We start from the raw sequence: 22,524 nt of genomic DNA on the forward strand, positions 1-22,524 counted from the left end.
CATTAGATCAGATGTACATTTCACAACCAAAATAGAGAATCAGAATAACTCTACACAATACTTTACTTCACACAATTACACGTAGTAACACTCAGTGAGTGCAGAAATCCATTAATAGGAAACGATATCACATATTTACTGGTCATTAAGCTTAGTGTCTTATGGGTTCAAATATTGTAGTGTTTCTTCTTTGGATTGCCTATTTTTATAAACCATCAAAGAATCACTAGGTAATTTCATTACAACCGTTTCTCACATTCGGTCATTCTTTACTTTCTACTATTCATATTGAACTGTCACTCATCAATGTAGTATGAAGTTGTAGCCTCAACGTCTTCAAGTACAATTTTAAATCCTTGAAGATAATCAGTTTGAATAAACACTGAAGTTATATCCGGGTGAATTTCTTTTTTTTTTGAGTGCATTTAACCCATTAGCATTAGGTTCGAAAACTGTTAATGTGATCGCTCACAAAATCTATGAGTTTATAAAAGATAATTAGGAAAAAATTGTAAATTGTCCCATTTTATTTTTTGGCGATTTTGTTATGCTTCATTAATGATACAAGTCTTATTTTATTCAAACATTCATTTAAACACATAAATATTAGTACAAGTAAGCACCAGATACATACACAAATCTCATTTGATTTGTGTGAGGGCTATGATACTGCCCACGTGCCCAAACTGAAGCAAGTGGTTTTCTTAGGAAGCCACTGCCGGAGCCTTTGACCTAAAGGTCTGGTCCACAAGGCAGTGCAGTGGAGCATCGTAAAGAGATGCAGTCCCATGGTAGCCGGTGACCAAAAATTGATTCATACGCCATTTGTTCCATTAGGATACTGGAGCCAGCCTATGTGCACCATTGGTTTTGAATCAGGGTTTTCCAACTCGCCTAGGTGGACTCGCTGTGTCCACCAACCCGGTTAAAGCGCCGGACATTCGCTTTTCGTCCCCTCAATTTCGTAAGCAACACCGGTGCCGCGAGAAGGCAGTGAGTAGGACTTCCCTAGGAGAGGATATATACTCGTGACCATGTGAGAGCATTTTTTGATGGAGAGCGGACTCCCCCCACTCTCGGACCTACCAGGGCATTTGGGGGCTTTTTTTCAACCTCATTGATGATCTACATCTACAAGTCTACATCTTTGTGAAACTGTAATTGATTGGTTTAGAAATCTGTTTCCTAGCTTTTTGATCCACCATAGGTTATTAGCTGCCAGGTAAAATTATTTAAACAGTACGTTTGCAACACAAGTTGTTACATACATGTGTACCTTCTAATCACATCTACGATACTTGTCAATAGTGAAATTTATGTTTTGTATAACCCCACAAGGAGGGGTGGGGTCAGAGAAGGTCGACCCTCAAAATGCACACCTCGCCTTATCTCATGGATATCCGTCTCCAGCGGTAAGGTCCCAACAAGTACGGAGCTAACACAAAAACTACCCACAAAAAGGTCGTGTGTGACCGACCTCAAGCAGTTGTCCGTTGGGCACTACGGTCACGCTCTCAGATCATTAAGACCACTTCTAACCCAATTTCCTTTTCAGGTACCTTTATAAGAACGCTTCCACGGTGTGGGCAACCGGGAAATGATAATTGCCCTCATACCTCTAACAGCACTCAAGACCACTGTATTCATAATCAATCTCCTTCATAAGCTGAAAAATTCAAGTTATTTAAGAATATGAAATTAATTCAATGAAAGTCAACACTGCTTTGTGTTGAAGCATTAAACTGTTGCATTGGATATTTTTAACTTTTCAAGTTTGTTTCTTTGCCTATAATGTTTTTGTTTTGTATTTTAGTGCAAATTATGTGTTTCTTTTCCATTGTTTACTCCAATAGATATACAAAAATTCCCTTTACGTATAGTGGATAATGATCTTTTAGTCACAGAAATGTATCGTGATCCATTACGTGATCCAATAACTGCTCTCAGTGTACATTTATCTCCAAAAACATGTAAGTGTTTCTGTTTCACAATTAATTAATTAATTTGTTTGCATTGGTATATGATATATATGAGGCTTATCGGTTGAAGGATTTGTTTATCATTCACTAGGTTGTGAGTTTAAACTTCACTACACTTATTTGGTTTTAAACAGCCTGATAATATTATTAATGTTCAAATGGGAAAAAAAGCGTAACTCAACACTAACGACACAGGCCTTAATACGTCTTGTTTCTTAAACACCTAGACGCCAACTTCCTAATCGCACTTTTCAGTTTTCAAAAATCTCTTGAATCACGGAGAAAAAAGTAAAGATTAAGAAGTTTGGGAAAAGCTTTGATTCTGATACAAAGAATAAAGGTATCTAAAGTATTGTTTATGGAGTTGAGATTCCAAAAGCTTCCTGAAAAATGCTAACCTTGTTAACGATGTCAGTAATTGTCCAGTTAGATAAAGACCACAAAATCCATCATTTTCTAGAATTCCCTTGAAAGCTCATAGAGAACGATTAAAGATTATAAATTTTATCTTATAGTGATATTAAAATTTTGATGTTAATCCTCGAATCTTATGAAGAGTAAAATATTCTCCCACGGCTAATCACCTCGATATTTATTGATTGATGTCTTGCTTCTTCAATCACTTCTTAATTGGGCTTAATATTTAAGAACCTAATATGATTGGTTGTCTTATAACATTAGCCATGACTTTAACCTAGTATTTATTCAGAAACTGGGGTTTGATCATACTCATTTATTTGTTATACTTAATTTTTACCAAACTCAGTGAATAGAGGAATCGATGAAAGTGTAGACCAATTTTCGACTTACAATCTTTTCAGGAAATCTAAAACGATAAATATTTTCTCAGGTTAACCTGAAACCGACCACCATCTAGTCAGTGGGTGAAAGTGCAAATTATTTTAAAATAGATTTCGGAATTAAAGCTAAGGATTTCATCAATAATGAACATTGACTATAGTAACAGAATCTTAAACTCTATAATCTGTTTACCTAACAACTCATTTACATTTGCTATCTCCTGATTGGCTAAATGGATTATAATCTCAAGGTCATCAAATGATATATGTATTTCAACTATACCAATTTTTATTTGCGAAAATTTTTCATTCAACTAAATGAACGCATGTAGTAAATTCATCAACTAGCATTATAATTCACTTGGTATTGTTTGTTTGAATTCAAACTTCACCCCATTACACAAGCAAGTGGATATCAGGACTCAGTAGCTGAGAGGATAACGCAATGGCGTTTGAAGGCAAAGGTACTGGGTTCGAGTGCCAGAGTGATATGCAGGTACATCCAGCTGACGAGTCCCAAATAGGACGAAATGCGCGTCAAACTGGATTCCACTGCTAACCACTATCCATCTTTGCTTATAAAGATTGTCTATTAGTTAGTTTTTTTTTCAAACAAAATCTTTAATTGACAATGGGTTTTTTAAATAAGAAGTTTGTAAACTGTGATGAATAGGATACTTTTTAATGATGAACTTATAATTGTCTGAATCGCTGAGTTATAATCGACTATTTTAAGTAAATCGTTAATTTCTGGCATTAGTTTAACTGAAAACACTTTTAATAATGATTAAAATGTAAAGAAAATTATAGTTACAAAAACTTGATACGTTAAGATAGATAGGTAAGTAGATCAGTGCCTATCCCACTTGTAAGTAATTTACAACATGGAACAAGTTGTCGAATTTTTCTTCTCTAATTTGCACTCAATGTCTGTATTAACCCATTTTGTGGTAGATTCTAGTTTCGATCCAGTTGTATAGTTATTTAATATTAGTATGCAGATTTGTGGAGGTTGTAGTATTTTAACAGTTGAATTCATGAATCGATCTAAAATAGACCATCATTGTAAACCTGCGAGTACTGTACGGCCATTTTGTGCTACAATCTCCACAAATCCCCATAATACAAACAATCACGTGCTCACTAGTGACTAGCTTCAAAATGGATTTCCTGGAGTCCTAGTGAGGAGCTGTGACTAGTGGAGTCCAATCCGTGTTGGGTGTGAGACAGTGATCCACTTCAGACAATGGACGAAGGGTTGCTCAGGATCATGGATCGATCGAAGTTAGACATTATCACGTGTGCCGGCTTAGCGGTCTAGAGGTTAGGCGTTTGCGCGCGAGACCGAAGGTCTTGTGTTCTGGTCTCGCGTGCGGGATCGCTTATGTGCACCACTGAGGAGTCCCATACTAGAACGAAACGGCCTTCCATTTCTTTCAGGCTTTCAATGGTGGTCTATCTTATTTAACTAATAGTTTCAAATTTCTCCTAAAAACAGTATTCTAGATACGATCAAATGACATTTTGCTCATTCATCATTTTCTTCATAGTGTTCTCCACCTGTTACCATTTAAGTGGGAGCAAATTATTTCGGGTGTGTCTATCATTCATTCCATAAATTAGTAATACAGGTGCATCTTTTCATATAGTCTTCTGAAAACTGCCTTTCAGTTTAAGATTCAAAACTCGTCTATCGTTCATCACAAGAATGAACTTGGTAATCGGAATTACTCATACTTTGTCTGATCTAGCGATTAGCTTGTGCTGTGACTCAGTGGTTTAATTTTGTAAATTATTCCATTCATGTTAGTCAGGTCGCCTTTGTGGCATTATTGGCCTCCAGGCAGTATAGTTTTAGGCGTGTGTTCAATGAACTGGGCTTAATTATTTGGAAATAGTAGTTAACTATTTACCCAGTTTATCAGTCATAAATGTTTGTGTAAAATCTTGCAATTTAAAAAAAGTATTTAACAAATTCTTTCAAATTTAATCGAACCCCAAGTCGTAACCGAAAATGTAACTTTGTGAACAGTATGAATATAATTTTTATTCAAACCCTTGACCACATGGCTGCTGGTACACAGGGTTCGATCCCAGTAAGAGTTTGACCTGTAAATTAAATTGTGTTCCTATAAAAATGTGAATAACTCTTCAAACTACTATTATTTCATTACAGTAGTGTAATAAATACTGCATAAATATTCCGTGCATAAATGAGAGATGATTATAATTGATAAACATAAATCCATTTATTTATTAGCTAGTAAATAAAATATTAGTGAACATTAGAATTTCAGTAATCTCCTTCTCATCTGAATTGGTTGATCGACAAAAGTAAAGAATCCACTTTGGTTTTTTGTCACTATTGTAATCTCGTTGTGGTTTTATTTGAGTCGAATTTTCTAACTATTCTGTATATTTAAGTAACTCAAAATACAGCATACTGAAAAGATTTTCCATCGACGAATGTTTCATTCCAGTGTTTGTTGTGCATCCCTGAACAAGTTATGTTCAAACCAGTATCTAAGTTGACTCCCTCGTCATTTGTAGTTGAATTATATTATGTGTACTCACCCTATTGTAATGACATCAAACCAGATGTATAAATGATATATATATATATATATATATATATATATATATGCATTTTACTGAAGCTTATTCAAGTCGTAACTGGATGGAAATTGCCTACGGTACATTATCTGGTCGTGTATGCCTAATAGTCCAACACCCGGAAACGGTTGGTTACAGTCCTCAGTTATTTCAAACTTTTAATGTTCATCGATCAATGGTTACACGTGTTGTATTGTCGGAGAAATATTTGATCTCAGGTACTTTTTGATTATGATAAATAATTTACGTTTTGTAATGCTAATTATGGTAAATATTATTAGATGAAATTCGAATTCCTTTTAATTTATTGTTCTATTTATTTATTTATTTAAACACATAAATGTTGGTACAAAGGGGCACCAGATATATATGCGCCACACAAATATCATTTGATTTGTGTGAAGGCTGTGATTCTGCCCAGGTGCCCAAACTGAAGCAGGTGGTTTTCTTAGGGGGGCACACCCGGAACCTTCGACCTAAAGGTCTGGTCCACAAGGCAGTGCAGTGGAGCATCGTGAGGCGATGCAGTCCCGTGGTAACCGATGACCAACGATTGGTTCATACACCATTTGTTCCATTAGGATACTGGAGCCAGCACATGTACACCATTGGCTTGAAATCAGGGTTTTCCAACTCCCCTAGGTGGACTTTCCATGTCCACCAACCTGGTTACAGAGCCGGACATTCGCTTTTTGTCTTCTCAATTTCGTAAACAACACCCACGCCACTAGAAGGCAGTGAGTAGGACTTTCCGTGGGAGAGGCTATATACGCCTGGCCTTGTAAGAGCATTTTTCGAGGGAGAGCGGACTCTCCCCACTCTGGGCCGTACCAGGGCATTTGTTGCAAACATTTATTCATTGATCTAAATGTATAAGATTCTTATCATTAAATTTACTTTCATCATGTAAGAAGACTTCTATCAATTAGAGACGACCTAGTAGAAATCACTATCTGGCACTAGTTCATCAATTCATTACCCTTATTATTCGAAGTCACTTGGAAGGATGTATATTTTCGTTTAGTAAAAACATACGTAATATGTTAATCAAAATTACTCAAACGTTGATCACGGACAATAATGGGTAGTGAAAGAAAACGAAGCAGAGAGAAGAAGAATTGACCTGAAATGATGATACTAGGCTTACTGAAATGATTGCAGGTTCATTCACTTTCGTTTCAATATCTTTGTTTATGTTTATATCTTTCCTTGTTAGTTTGTTTTCATTAATAGTTCTGTCCATATTAATTTCTTATATATATAATTCCAGGTTGCTTTTTGAGTGTAGGTATGAATTTGATCAGTTAAGCTAATCAGGGAAGATAAGCTCACAAGATTATTGCTCATTTTCTAAAGTAGGATACACCATTAGTTAAAGATGTAACTTAATTTTCTAAGCGAGTAAGATATATGTTCATCAGTGTGTACATAAATTCTCGATTTGGTTCCATTCTCCCTCTTGGTCTTCTTATGCTTGCTTACTTCAGATAAGTACTTTTTTACTCCATTAATGTTTTTCACTTCGAAACTTCTTTTTTTTCTAGTGTGCAATGAATTTCATCACGTCCGTACATGGAAGGTGACACGTTTCCGTGGAATCATCAGTACACAACCGAGTTCCACACCCGTAGGCTCATTTCACATGACTATACTGGATACAAATAATACCACGCAACAATTGGTCGATTCTATTTTAGAAGCTGCTCAAAAATGTCACAAACAAAATTTGAATCCAACAACGCAGAATGAAATAGTTCGAGCCCATTCTGTCCTTGGCACTAATTTATCACGTAATAATAATAATAGTAATAGTAATAATAATGATAATACAGTTAATGATACATCGAATCGTATCAATCCCTTATCCTACAATTTGTTCCAGTGGCATTCACATGGCTCAAATTCACGTTCATCCAGTGCTCAAGGTGTTCCACGTGATTTATTGACTTCTGCATCGACATCCTCACCATTATCATCATCATCATCATCTCAATCCGATACTCATCAGCAAAATCATTTTAATGCTAATTTGCCAGCTGTTTGTTCATCGAATAGACTTCAGTCACTTGATATGTCATCAAATATAACTCAACCAAATTCGTCTAATGCTACTAGATCAAATCTAGGTAATACAATTAATGAAACAGAAGGAATTGGTGATATTTTTTCAAATGCACAATCAGATATTGTTGTTCTCCCACGTACAACATGGCTTCATGAAGATGCCTCTGGGTAATCCATTTTTGTATATCACTCGATGTATTTCAATGTTCTTTGTTTGTTGTGCACAAAATATCACAAAAAAGATAGAATAGTAGTTTAGATACTGTAATACAAAAAACATCATGTTCATGAGTATCAAAAAATATTAACTACAGGGAAGGGGGCTAAATCCGACTCACACGTCCTTTTCGTGCCTCCTGGATTAATGGGACTGTTTCCATGAACTAACGTGAGCGGTTAATCGTGGGTGGTCGAGATTGACCTAATCAACCACTCTACCAATACCCAAAAAACGATTACGATTGCTACAAAGAGTCATTGCATAACTATTGAGGGTTTAAAAGTGTGGTAAAATAAAAAATGAATCTGCCCAAATAAAAATAAAAACAAAAAGACAAAAAATGGGTTGTGAGAGTTATGTAAGGGTTTTGAGTAAGCAGTGCAAAAACAGCTATCCCACCCCGGTAGTTGTGCTGTGCTTCGATGTAGCACTCTTCTCCAGAAGGGCCTACTAAGCTTCACCATTCTATATGGCTGGAAGGAGTAACTACAGGATAGTCCGAATCATTACAAATTAGGTCAAGTTCCATATCCAATGCATAATTGAATGACTGTCTAGACTCAGTGGTTAATTTGATGACGCGATGGCGTTTGAAACGAAAGGTACTTAGTCCGAGTCCCGGACTGGAAATCAGCTCTGAGATGCAAGTACATCGAGCTGATGAGTGGTTGTTTAGAGGTTAAGGGTTTGCGCGCGAAACTAAACGTCTAGGATTCAATAACCTGTGGCGTAGCATGAAAACACTACTAAGGGGTTCCATAATGAGATGAAACAGCCATCCAGTGCTTCCAGACTTCCAATGGTGGTTTAACTAAGTTCAGTTCGTGATTTAGAAACTACGAAGAAACTATTATTTCTTTATGTTATGTTTACTTCATCCACTCAATTAGCTTTTCATATGATACACTCAGTAATGTTAAATGCATGTTCGCGAAATTCTGTCAGTTTTAAACATGTAATTCATTTTTAATGACTCTATCTGAACCATCGAAAATCACAAATCAGTGGACAGTTATTTGATCCTAGTATGAGACTCATCAACAATCCCACCAGATATTGATCCCAAGAGCTTCAGTTCTCGTGATGGAGCTTGATCTTCAGATCATTAATTTGATATCTATTAGTTTGTATTTCGAACTCCAGCCAATTCACAATATTGTGCCGTCATCATTCATTATCATGGTTGATATCTATTTCACACCGGACATGGTTAAAATATACTGGTCAGTGCTTGTCAATGTGGCTCTGGGAATCACCTCTGGAAACTAGTTCCTGTTAAAAATAATAAGTAAAGAGATTCATTTTAGCACTATTTATCCAAGAGCGGTAACTTATTGGTCAAGGCGTTAGACTTTCCATCAAAACCCTACTTTGAATTTCCTTTCACTTATTTCGGTTTGGTCAGTCTGATAGCATCAATAGCCCTTACACTGATAATAAAATACCTAATGGTTGTGCTGGTTTGTTCATTTCTCTTTTATGTAAGGGAAAATTACAGCACGAAAAATTCAGAACGAGCGATAATGAATCATTCATAAATCGCAATAGTATAAGCTATTTCGGTAACCACGTTAAGGAAATAGGTTTTACGAATTTCTTATGAACACAAATGTAAGGCTTGCTTTGATAAATTATTAATTAATTATTTTAAACACATAACTATTGGTACAAGGAAGCACCAGATACATATGCGCCGCACAAATCTCATTCGATTGGTGTGAGGGCTATGATACTGCCCAGGTGCCCAAACTGAAGCAAGTGGTTTTCTTAGGAAGCCACTGCCCGGAGCCTGCGACCTAAAGGTCTGGTCCACAAGGCAGTGCAGTGGAGCATCGTAAAGAGATGCAGTTCCATGGTAACCGGTGACCAACGATTGGTTCATACACCATTTGTTCCATTAGGATACTGGAGCCAGCCTATGTGCACCATTGGTTTTGAATCAGGGTTTTCCAACTCGCCTAGGTGGACTCGCTGTGTCCACCAACCCGGTTAACGCGTCGGATATTCACTTTTCGTCCTCTCAATTTCGTAAACAACACCCACGCCACTAGAAGGCAGTGAGTAGGACTTTCCGTGGGAGAGGCTATATTCACGTGGCCATGTGAGAGCGATTCGAGAGGGAGAGCGGACTCTCCCCACTCCCGCCCGTACCAGGGCATTTGGGGGCGGTGAATATGGCCGCATCCCACCAAACAGCAGTTTATGTACCAATAGTAAATATTTTCAATGCTTTCTATTTGCTTAATGGTAATGTGTTGTTTATCTGATGATACCATTCTTTTTTATTAGGTCACACAATCAATCCGATAATGAGTTATGCAGTTCTAACGATCAAACTGATACAAATTCCTTGGGAAATAACCTCAATACCGTGGCTAATACCAATACTATTGATAATGATGTTACTAACAATCATAATAGTAATATATTAAATCATCGAGCCAAAAATCGTTCATCATCTGCTTGTAGAGGTTTACAACAATCTGTTCGACGTTATGATAATGAAAGCATTAATTGTAATAATAATAATAGTATCAATACGAATACTTGTAAAAGCAGTAGTCAAAATAATAATACTATCCTTGATACTATTACTAGTAATAATACTACGCACAAACATATAATTCGTCCAATAATCGATGTGCATAAACATGCTAATAATCCTGGTCCATACGGTGAACGAGAAGATGTTCTGGTATTTGTACAAAAATTAACACCTCAAGCTAATCAGTTATTTGTTCGTTTAGCTTCTACGGGTAAAAGGTGAGTTGTTTAAGGTTTTTTATGTTGGGGGAGGGAGGTGGGAGTTGTTATTTCTTATGCTTCTTTAGAATCTATTTTAGAATGTATTTTTGGGGTTGTCATCAGTATCTGTGATCTTTCCATAGAACTTATACTGAAGGTGAACCGAATTTTTATATGCAGCTAAACATAATGCATTGCATCTATTATCATGTTTCCACATGTTTCTTTTTTTAAACAATTTTATATCTGAAGGGGTTTTGTGGAGATTTTAGTATTTTCATGGTTGAAATCATGAGTCAATTGAAGCTAGACCACCACAGAAAACGTGGAACCACTGGACGGCCGTTTCGTCCTATGAAAATACTGAAATCTCCACAAAACCCTTTCTGATCTATAATCATAAGCTCACTAGTGACTGACTTCAAGAGATATTTCCTGGAGTTCTAGTGGGAAGCAGCGACCAGTGGAGTTCAACCACGTCTTTCGTGGAGATATCAACTCACTGAAGGCAATTGGTAAACGGTTGCTCAAACATCGTGGATTGGTTGGAGTTAGACATTAACACCATCGGATGCCGGCCAGCTCAGTGGTCTATCGGTTAAGCGCTCGAGCGCGAGACTGATAGGTCCTGGGTTCGAATCTTGCAAGTACGGGATCGTGGATGCGCACTGTTGAGGAGTCCCATAATAGGACGAAACGGCCGTCCAGTGCTTCCAGGTTTTCCATGGTGGTCTAGTTTCAATTGACTCATGATTTCAACTATGAACATTTTATATTTGTTGCTATTGGTCAAATAAGTTCATATGAGATTTTACGAACTGTTTTGACTATTTAATCAAATGGTGAGATTTCTTTAACGATATAAGTAGTGGAACTAATATTTAATTCACTAAACTGATTCTCAGATTCCACTCAAATAGATTTCAAAACGACTCATATCAATCTGGGCCATTTTTTGGCGCTGTTGTGGTGTGAGTCTAGGTCTACAATGAGCCGGTAAGAGTAGTTTCGCTGTATATGTGTAAAACCTGGCCTTTTCGGGTCGAAGTTTTTCGGTGACCGATCTTCGATCCTAGAAGGATTCATTGCATCCAGTGGGGACACCGTGTTAATAGTGTTGAGATTTGGTAATGTATGTTTAGGTTCTGTGACGACGGCGAATTAATCAGTGGCACTATCTAGAAACATCCTCTTCAGTAGCCTGGTCACATTTTACTAATCTCATCCAACAGCTTCTAAACCGAGTATTATTTGTCAACGCTGACACTGAAGGGATTGATCTCAATGTTCATCAGTTCATGATACGATGCCGAAGTGCGAAAGAAAGCTATCTAAAACTAGCATCTACTACCGGTGATCACAACCACCTGCTTGGGATCCTGGAGATTTTTCAATTCCGTCAGCTGAGAAACTGCCATCCATGACTGGAACAGAAGAAAATAGTGATTCTCTGGTAGTTTTCTTTCACACTGTTCATTTATTCCTTGTAAAATTTAGGGCGTGAATAATCAGTTGACTGACAATATGAATATGTATCATAAGTTTGAAGCTTTTAGTTTTGTACAAAATATCCAACTGTAAATGTACCAAGCTCACAAAACAACCAGTCAGTATTCAGTCTTCTTTGTTTTATTATCTATCATTCATTCTCATATTAAAGTATCCTTTATTATTGGGGCACTGTTAATTAAGTATTTTCGTGCCACATCCAAATTAACAACAAAATTCATTGAAACCTTTTTGATTCTCCATTAAGTAGAAAAAAAGTTAGCTTCTTAAATATATGTTTTTAACAATGTTGTTATTAAAACTAATCTAATCTTATCCATATTCTAGTGAACAAGAACACGGGTGGGGACAATCGAATGTATTTAAGCACAAATTACAAACTATCTCACTAAACCTGGAAGCACTGGACGACCGTTTCGTCCTATTATGGGACTCCTCAGCAGTGCGCATCCACGATCATGCACTCGCGAGATTCGAACCCAGGACCTACCAGTCTCGCGCCAGAGCAATTGACTCACGCTTTCAACTATGAAAATACTAAATCTCCACAAAACCCCTTCTGATAATAATAACATTTCACTAAAATCTGATAACCGTACAGTAAACAGTTAATTTGCAAAGCAACAATCAATTGTCTCAATCTTGACTGTTCCTTCTGTGAATATCAGTTCATCTTCTCTGATTTCATTGTTCATGCATTTTCATACCGATTGCGCTTCGTTCTTGTTCTTTCCTAATCAATCTTCTGTCAAAATACATTCTATGCCTGACTCTCACCATATACTAATTATGTGGATATAAGTAACCCACACCACAGTATCAGTAACAAACACCTAAGTTTAGAAACTTCTTACCTTATGTTATATTAACTGGAATCACACACCTGATGTCGAATAAATCGAAAGATTGGTTTGGCTTCTCAAAATATTTGTATATAATTACTAAGATTTTCTATAACAAATAATAATTTGTGTTAAACTTGCGTTCAGGACAATGAACTTGACAACAATAGTCGAACCTCAATTCATAAAATTATAAAAATGACTGGTTCAATCTAACCCAAAAGATAAAAAGTATATCAGATAGTAAGAAAACATTCTTATGTTGCTTGTTTGTATCTTCTTATTGATGTTTAGGACTGCAATTGATCCGTCTCTTATTGGTATATGTGCGCTTCGTGTTGATTGCTTTGATTATTGCCTTAAGTCACTAGCATTATAAGCAAATATGGATGATGTCCAACAGTGGAATCCAAGACGCGTGTTCCGCTCTACCTTGAACTCGTCAGCTGGATGAAACCCATATCCTTAATTCCACTGCTAGCCACCATCCATCTTTATTTACACTACGAAGCAATGGACGGCCGTTTCGCCCTATTATGGGACTCCTCAACAGTGCGCATCCACGATCCCGTACTTGCAAGATTCGAACCCAGGACCTATCAGTCTCGCGCTCGAGCGCTTAACCGATAGACCACTGAGCTGGCCGGCATCCGATGGTGTTAATGTCTAACTTCAACCAATCCACGAAATTTGGGCAACGGTTTACCAATTGCCTTCAGTGAGTTGATATCTCCACGAAAGACGTGGTTGAACTCCACTGGTCGCTGCTTCCCACTAGAACTCCAGGAAATATCTCTTGAAGTCAGTCACTAGTGAGCTTATGATTATAGATCAGAAAGGGTTTTGTGGAGATTTCAGTATTTTCATAGGACGAAACGGCCGTCCAGTGGTTCCACGTTTTCTGTGGTGGTCTAGCTTCAATTGACTCATGATTTCAACCATGAAAATACTAAAATCTCCACAAAGCCCCTTCTGATCAATATCGAGATTGTTAATAATTCCTACATGTTAGATTCTTTGCTCGGTTACAGTCAATTACGAATCATTTCTGCCCCAACAATTGAATTTTGATTGAACCTTAACAATACTTGATCAAATGAAAGGTGCTATCGATATTAATGATCTACTTATTCTATGACGTTTATCACACTACAGAGAGCTCTTATATATGGGAAGTTGTAAAACATTTACGATTTCATTCTCCATGGCTAATTAGTTTACTCACGTACACTTCTATTGTTATTTCCTTTTTCTTTTTACCATTTCCCGTGTTGACCTATTTATTTGCTTTTTCAAAAAAAGGATATGTGTTATTCACTCTGTTGACCGAAGTTCTATCAGTTCATTTACTGTACATGAACATGATGGATTTAATCGAGTTGGTGCACATCCAAGACGATATATATTTACAGGTCATTCAAATGGTACAATTCAAGTAAGTAAAATTTTTAGTTTTTTGAGTTCAGTATCGAAAATTGGTTGATATTGGAAATTATTAACTGTTAGATTCTAACTCAATGCTCAGTACAATATCCGGAAGTCCTGGAATCTATTTCATCATAGAATCGTGGATACTCATTACTGAATTGTCTCACATTAGCATAAAATATCTATTATGTCCTGTAGCCAATCGTTTATCACGTGAAAAGATTTCTAATCAGAACATCGACTTATATGATCTTGTCCCTGTGGTAAATCAATGATTCGTTAGTCAGCACAAGCAGCCTTGAGTCAAATTTGAATTCTTATTCGCTCTTCCCACTTAACCCTGCCCGTTGAGTACAGAACGTAATATCAGCTTCCACTGTATGAATCGTATATTTCAGATATACGCAGTTTACACACAAGCAAATCAGAGCGCAACTAATAAATCGGGAATAAGCTAAGAATGGTAAATCGTATTGAAATAGCCAAGTCAAATAAAAAGAATACGAGTATATATATATATCTTGTTACTTAGAAGTAATCCAACTTGAATATATGTAATATTAGTCCATAAATAATTCCTAGAAGTTACCATTCGTTTATTCTTCGTTATTTATTTACTCGAGCACATAAATATTGGTACAAACAGGCGCCAGATACATATGCACCACACGAATCTCATTTGATTTGTATGAGGGCTGTGATACTGATCAGGTGCCCAAACCGAAGAAGGTGGTTTTCTTAGGGGGTCACACCCCGAGCCTTCGACCTAACGATCTGATCCACAAGGTAGTGCAGTGGAGCATCGTGAGGAGATGCAAACCTATGGTAGCCAGTGACCAAGGGTTCATTCATACGCCATTTGTTCCTTCAGGATACTGTAGCCAGCCCATGTGCACCATTGTTTTTGGAATCAGGGTTTTCCAACTCTCCTAGGTGGACCCTGCATATCCACCGACCCGGTCAAAGCGCCAAACATTCGCTACTCATCCTCTCAATTTCGTAAACAACAGTAATGCCACGAGAAGGCAGTTAGTAGGACTTCTTTGGCAGAGGTTATATTCACGTGGCCATATGAGAGCATTTCTCGAGGGAGAGCGGACTCTCCCCACTCTCGGTTGTACCAGGGCATTCGGGGGCCTATTCTTCGTTAGAATAAAACAATACTTGTTTAATTGTTTCCTTAATTTTTCAGTGGTTTTGAAGTTGATATCGTTTAGTGATGAAAAGACTTTTTTCGTTTTAAATAACCACCTTTTAATTTTTATATTCTATCCACATAAACCCAGTTATCTGTGAATTCGATGTATGTCTATTAAATTACAGTTTATTGAAATTCAGATATAATTGAAAGTTAATTTTATGCATCATTGAATAATCATGGGAAGAAATAACGAAAAAAAAGAAAACACAAGACAGCTGTTTCACCTTAATTTGTGGTCTTAAACTTGTGTTCCCTTTACTCATAGAATCTATTGGGTGTTGTGAACTTAAGACACTTTGAGTTTTCAGTGTTTTTTTGAACTTATTGAAGTGTTCTGTTTTACGATCTTTGAGTAACAAACGTAGTAAAAATTTTTGTTAAAATTGTTTTTTTTGTTGAGTAAACATGGGAATAACTGACGTATAGAGTGAATGAATTAACTGGCCCGCCAATGCCCTGGTACGGCTGAGTGTGAGAAGAGTCCGCTCTCCCTCGAAAAATGCTCTCACATGACCACGCGTATATAGCCTCTGCCAGACAAGTCCTACTCACTGCCTTCTCGTGACATTACTGTTGTTTACGAAGTTGAGAGGACGAAAAGCGAATGTTCAGCCTTTAACCGAGTTGGTAGACACGGCGCGTCCACCTAGGGGAGTTAGAAAACCCTCATTCCAAACCAATGGTGTACATAGGTTTCTGGATCTTGAGGGAACAAATGGCGTATTAACCAATTGTTCGTCACCGGTTACCATGGGACTACATCTCCTTACGATGTCCCACTGCCTTGTGGATCAAACCTTTAGGTCAAATGCTCGGCGTGTGGCCCCCTAAGAAAACCACCTGCTTCAGTTTGGGTACCTTGGAAATATCACAACCCTCACACAAATGAAATGAGATTTGTGTGGCGCATATATATCTGGTACCTCCTTGTGTTTAAATAAATAAATAAACTGAACTTGATCATGAGTGTGAGGGACAGTGATGCTATCCAGCTACCCAGATCAAAGATGTGGCCAGGTTTGGACCTGGAACACAGTGCTTGAAAGTTGAACATGTTAACTACCAGGTCACTGATTTCTTATATTAGTGTAGATTAATGTTAACTTTTTAGATTTAGTTTGTTAATTGAAACTATTTTCTTTGAAATTGGTTAGCTATCTTTATTAACCGTTAATAATATCAATTTCTAATGATTGTTACATCAACACCTTACACTACCAGGTATTATGATCTGAAGATGTACTGTTTAGATCTACTTACTAATCATACACTGCTGTTGAAGATCTTAAGTGACATGATTCATTGTGACGTAGATGTTTCTTTTCTTTTTATCCTTGTAGATTTAAAGATTCTTACTTTTCATAAATCTCTTCCTCAGTTTCATTTGCTGCTTTTAAGTTTTTCTTCTTAACACCAAATTTCCTGATTTTCTGAAAGTTTTTTATTTATCCTGAATATGGTAAACAAAGATGGACAGTGGCTAGCAGTGGAATCCAGGACGTGCGTTTCGTCCTATTTGGGACTGGTCAGCTGGATGTACCTGTATCTCAGAGTTGATGTTCACTCTGGGACTCGAACCCAGTAACCTACGCTTCAAACGCCATCACATTATCCACCCAGCTACTGAGTCCTGACATCCACTTGCTTGTGCAATGGGTTGAAGTTTGAATTCACTTAGTATTGTTTGTTAGCCATTATCCATCTTTGCTTATAATGCTTGTGAATTAAGGCTATATCGAGGCAATACGCACAGTATGCACATATGCCAATTAGAGACTGGTCAGTTGCAGTCCTAACACATCGATGGGAAGATTCAAAAACAAACAATACTATCCTGAATTTAGTTTTGATCAGAACTGTCCAACTTACTCGTTCCCTCCTACAATTTTCAACAATTCTCCATTCCTCAGTTTTGTACGGAAATTATCTTAAGAGTTACATGACGGAATATTATTTCCAAGTGTTAACTTGGTCCCTGTCTGTTAAAACAGACGACTTTTAGTGCACTAATACTTTCTGGCATTGCAAAGTGTTGTACTTAAAAATCCCCCCACTTTTTTGTTTATCCCAATAGCAACTTTTCTCAAATATTTTCTTTTTACTTTTCTGTATTTATTCATAGGTTTGGGATTTAACAACAGCATTGAATCTTTCAAGAACTGGTTCCGGTTTACCTGGTCCTTTGATGACTATTCCAAATTCATCAACAATGAATACAGATGGAGCATACAATTTTTCACATGGCATGGCTTTTCAATATTTTGTTTAGATTTTTTTATTTCTTCTACTGTCGGCTTTGTTGTAGATAATTCAAAGTAGTTGCCTTAATAATAGTTCTGTTTGTATAAACAAGTAACTTATTTTGTAGGCTATATTTACCATATATTGATCTCAATTGGGAGTACCATTGAAAGCTAGAAAGCTCTGGATTGCTCTTTCACCCTTGTATAAAACTCTTTGGGATTTCGCACTCACGAACCCAACGAGGACGAACCCAAGACCTTTAGTTTTCGTGTCATGTGATATCTGAGTTGTATGGTTTACTTAATGAGTATCATTGTCATGTTTTGAGCAACTTTATCAGTACTTATTGTAAGCATAAGTAGGATTCTCTAAATCATTTTACAAGCACCAGGTATGTTATTCTAGTGATCTTGTTTATGATAGGTTGTCTTCACAGGATTTATCTTTATATGCTTTTAGATTTTCATCGACTAATCACTTTGTTTTCAGTCTGAGGTTGTGGAGATTGTTGAGTTTTAAGTGAGATCATGAATAATTCAATGTTAGACAACCATTGGAAACCTGGAAGCACTGGACGGCCGTTTTGTCCTAGTATGAAACTCTTCAACAGCTAGCATCTACGGGGTTCGAACACAAGACCTTCGGTTTAGTGCGAGGACGCCTAACCTCTAGACTACTGATCTGGCATTCAACGGTGTTAATGTCTAACTTGATAAATCCACGATGTCACGCAACCACCTTTCATTGTTTTCGGTGGGTAACTGCCTGACACCTACACGGTTAAAATCCACTAACCACTTGTCACCAGGTCTCCAATAATTCTCTCTCGAAGCCAATCACTAGTAGTGAGCACGTGATAATTTTCAGTTTGGGGTTATAGAGATTGTTGGATTTCATTGCAATCATAAACCGATCAGTGTTGTATATATGAATAACATACCGTAAATTATTTTGTTAATTAATTTATTTATTTGAACACATAAATGTTGGTACAAAGGGGCACCAGATATATATGTGTCACACAAATCAAATGAGGTTTGTGTGAGGGCTATGATACTGCCCAGGCGCCCAAACTGAAGCAGGTGGTTTTCTTACTGGGCCTTAACCGGAGCCTTTGACCTAAAGATCTGATCCACAAGGTAGTGGAGCATCGTGAGGAGATGCAGTCCCATGGTAGCCGGTGACCAACAATCGGTTCATACGTCATTTGTTCCCTCAAGATACTGGAGCCTATGTCCACCATTGTTTTGGAATGAGGGTTTTCCAACTCCCCTAGGTGAACTTTCGGTATCCACCATCCCAGTTAAAGCGCCGGACATTCACTTTTAGTTCTCTCAATTTCGTAAATAACACCCCCGTCACGAGAAGGCAGTGTGTAGGACTCAGATCTTTTTATTCTTTATCCACTGAATCTGTTGATCAAAGTTGAATATAATGCATCGAATCTTTTCTTTTCGAAATTCTCTTTAGAAATCACATCTTATCCTAATGGGATAATTAATAATATGAATTCTTATGGAGGGAATACTATGCTTATGATTGGTGCCAATTCTAATGGATTATTAAATCATTCAAATAATGTTCAAATTTATCCTAATCATATTTATAATAATAATAATAATCAATGTTTATATAGTACAGATTATTATCATGGTTGTTTTATTGGTGGACCGACATCATCGGAATTATTAAGATTATTAGAAAATTGTCAACTTGGTTTCTCATCTAGTGCATCCAGTATGACAGCTTTATATTCAGAACGTTTAACACCAGCAGATTCATTAAATTCAATTATTCATCACACAGGTTTGTGATATTTTTATTTGAAAAACTTTTCCTTTCTCCTCGTCATCCTCATGAAGAGATTGTTTCCGAACTACTTATTGACCATCACCACCACCACCACCACCTTATTGGCTTATTGATTATACCATCATTCCAAACTATATTTTTTTTAATATTATATAACAATCATATCAAATATATGATGCGAATATCTTTTATTATCTCACTAATACATTGTTCTATTTGCCACAACTTAGGAAACTTTATTCACTGGACATCAACTACCAGTTTTGTATTTCTATGTATCTTGTTAACCGGTTTTTCTTCCCCTTATTTAATTTATTTATTCAACTGATCGACCTGAAAAGAAGGTCTCTTTCTCTGTCTATAGCATAATCATTGTTTTATTAGTCAACATTACTAGACTCTTTTGTTTCTATCAGTTTCATTCATTTAAGTCTGTATCTATTTGGTTATTTCTGATTTTTTTCTTTTCTTTCCTTTTTTTTTCGTTTCTTGAAATACTTTTTATCATTACTTGGATACTTTTTTACATTAATCAAAATTACATAATAATTATTGAAATTAACATGAATCACAATAAAATGAATAGTGTTATTTACTGTTATGAAATAAGTTTCTTACCACCGACGTGCAATGTTTTATGGTGTAGGAGTAGGTTGAAAGAAAGCTAGGGGCGGCCAAACGAAGACGTAGGACAAATCCATGGAGTCATTGACAAGTGGACTGAACCATGTTGGTAGGTGTAGACTACCTGGTTTGGATCCACGAGATGATAGTGATCGATGGTTAGAGACGTTGAACGATATGGCTCAAAATCGTTTACAATGGTGAAGGTCCATCCAGTCTTTGTGTTCTTCTAAATTCTAATCTTTCGAATTCTTCATATCTCTATCTTTTTTCTCTTTCCAAATTTGTTTCACTGGATTGTACTTCTTGAATAACATGTTTAAACGCTAATCTTTCTGATTACTGCTTATACTCTTACTAACTGTACCACTATGGGATTTGAATCGACAACTACATCTGTGTGCTAATGTAGTATGGTAACTCGAACTGATGTACATACGTACAAAGTTCTACGTTGTGACTGACTAACTATTCATATCATTTGTTAAAAAGAAAACACTATTCACTTATTATTTCCTGTTTATATATAGTGATAGGGATTATTATTATACTGTTTAATCTTTTTTTAAGTCAGTATAATGTTGGTTATATTCTTCACTTGATTGATTGTTATTTATTATATTTGATTTGAGTAAATGTTGCATTTCCTTGTTCTTTTCTGTTAGAATTACAAATAGTATAATATATGAATATTTATATTATTGAAATCCAAATTTAGATATTCAATGAAGTTTGTGATAGTACAAAATTGAGGGGACGAAAAGCGAATGTCCGGCACTTTAATCGGGTTGGTGGACACGAAAAGTCCACCTAGGGGAGTTGGAAAACCCTGATTCCGAACCAACGGTGCACACGAGCTACAAGATCCTGAGAGTACAAATGGCGTATGAATCAATCGTTGATCACCGGCTACCATGGGACTGCATCTCCTTACGATGCTCCACTGCACTGCCTTGTGGATCAGACCTTTATATCGAAGACTCCGTGTGTGGTCCCGTAAAAAAAGCACCTGCTTCAGTTTGTGCACCTGGGCAGTATCACAGTCCTAACACAAATCAAATGATATTTGTGTGGCGCATATATATCTGGTGCCCCCTTGTACCAATATTTATGTGTTTAAATAAATAAATAATAATGTGTTTTAGAAATAATTTGATAATATTATTCGATATACTCAGAGAAAGTAGATACTATGGTGTGATTTTGAATTGGATGATAAATCGGTTTTGTCCACATGGATTTTCGTTCACTACATATAGTATCGCTTCCAAAGGGGGAGGTGGAGAGGTTCCAGTTCTGCCGACAACGTTACAGGGCTGGGAGAAGAGGTGGTAGTGGGTACATTCCGATACAGAAGGGAGACGTCGAGTGGAATGTTCTGTTAGGACAGCGTTGGGTGTAGCAGTCGCTGTTGACGGTGAGACGACGTGGAACGTCCCGATTGATGATGGCTCGGCAAGTCGTTGAAGAGCAGGAGTTAGATGTCCTGGCTGCCTGATTGACATCAGGTCTAGATTGTCCGGCAGGTCGACAGATCTACGAAGGTCAGCCAGCCGACGGGCTCGACATTTTGACGGAGAGTGTGGCACAGACTGTGACAAAGAAGTGGCACGACGAGCAGAACAACTGCAGGAACGATCCTTTAAAGGGGTATGGCTGTGGTGTATGCTACTAATGCTGACAGATATAAGTAGTATGTAGCAGCAGCCGGAAGTGGAATGGTTGTTAACAGAAGATTGAAATGAAGAAGACAGGAAGGAAATTGACGAGCGATGAAAATAACAACAGATTCAGAGGAATGGTGCAGTATGTAAAGAATGCAAATGATGTATTTAACGTATGATTGAAGAGACAATAATTTGTGGACGAACCAATCAGATTTGAGGTAATAAGTCTTGAATTTTGGTGCGAAATTCATCTATTCATTCAGCAATATAGTTTACGTCAATTTATGATAAAAACCCTAAATTTAACTCCTAACCCTAAAGTACAGCTGTAAATCCTAATGCTGATTCTTCACACTTATTTATAACCCAGTAAAGGGACATTATCAAGGTCAATGTAGCGTCACTTAAAGGTTGTCCATAAATTATAGTCACCGTATGATTTACATATTTTACTGTCATCGCGTGATTTTGCATTGAACAATAAATTGATTCTCTCCACCTGAGTTTTCGATCACTACAGTACCACTTATTTTGATGGATTAGAAAGACCTTTTTTGGAGGAAAATGTTAATTGATTTAATCATTTTCTTGGGTCTAGTACAATACTATTGAACCCATAATTTAGAATAAAATAGTCTATAAGTTTGGATGATGGCTAGTAATGAAAATTGAGACGTTAGTTCCGTTCTATTTAGGACTCACCAACTTGATCTTTTTACATCTCAGAGTTGGTTTTCACCCTGGTATTCGAATTCAGTACATTTCACTTCAAACGC

At 36.9% G+C, this 22,524-nt stretch overlaps 1 protein-coding gene across 1 annotated transcript in view; it reads left to right on the forward strand.

Annotated features, from left to right (window-relative positions):
* Smp_196600 (hypothetical protein) overlaps positions 1-19,459 on the forward strand; it is a gene marked incomplete at both ends in the record, with an annotated part of 28,666 nt that extends 9,207 nt beyond the window's left edge. Inside the window, 7 exons of the mRNA XM_018793005.1 lie at positions 1,854-1,970; positions 5,437-5,610; positions 6,937-7,624; positions 9,966-10,439; positions 14,075-14,207; positions 17,524-17,644; positions 19,116-19,459. Coding sequence (XP_018647561.1) covers positions 1,854-1,970; positions 5,437-5,610; positions 6,937-7,624; positions 9,966-10,439; positions 14,075-14,207; positions 17,524-17,644; positions 19,116-19,459 — 2,051 coding nt within the window. The remainder of the gene's footprint in view (positions 1-1,853; positions 1,971-5,436; positions 5,611-6,936; positions 7,625-9,965; positions 10,440-14,074; positions 14,208-17,523; positions 17,645-19,115) is intronic.
* Positions 19,460-22,524: the final 3,065 nt, after the last annotated feature.

The sequence above is a fragment of the Schistosoma mansoni genome, chromosome 1 (assembly GCF_000237925.1).
Source record: "Schistosoma mansoni strain Puerto Rico chromosome 1, complete genome".
Lineage (NCBI taxonomy): Eukaryota > Metazoa > Platyhelminthes > Trematoda > Strigeidida > Schistosomatidae > Schistosoma > Schistosoma mansoni.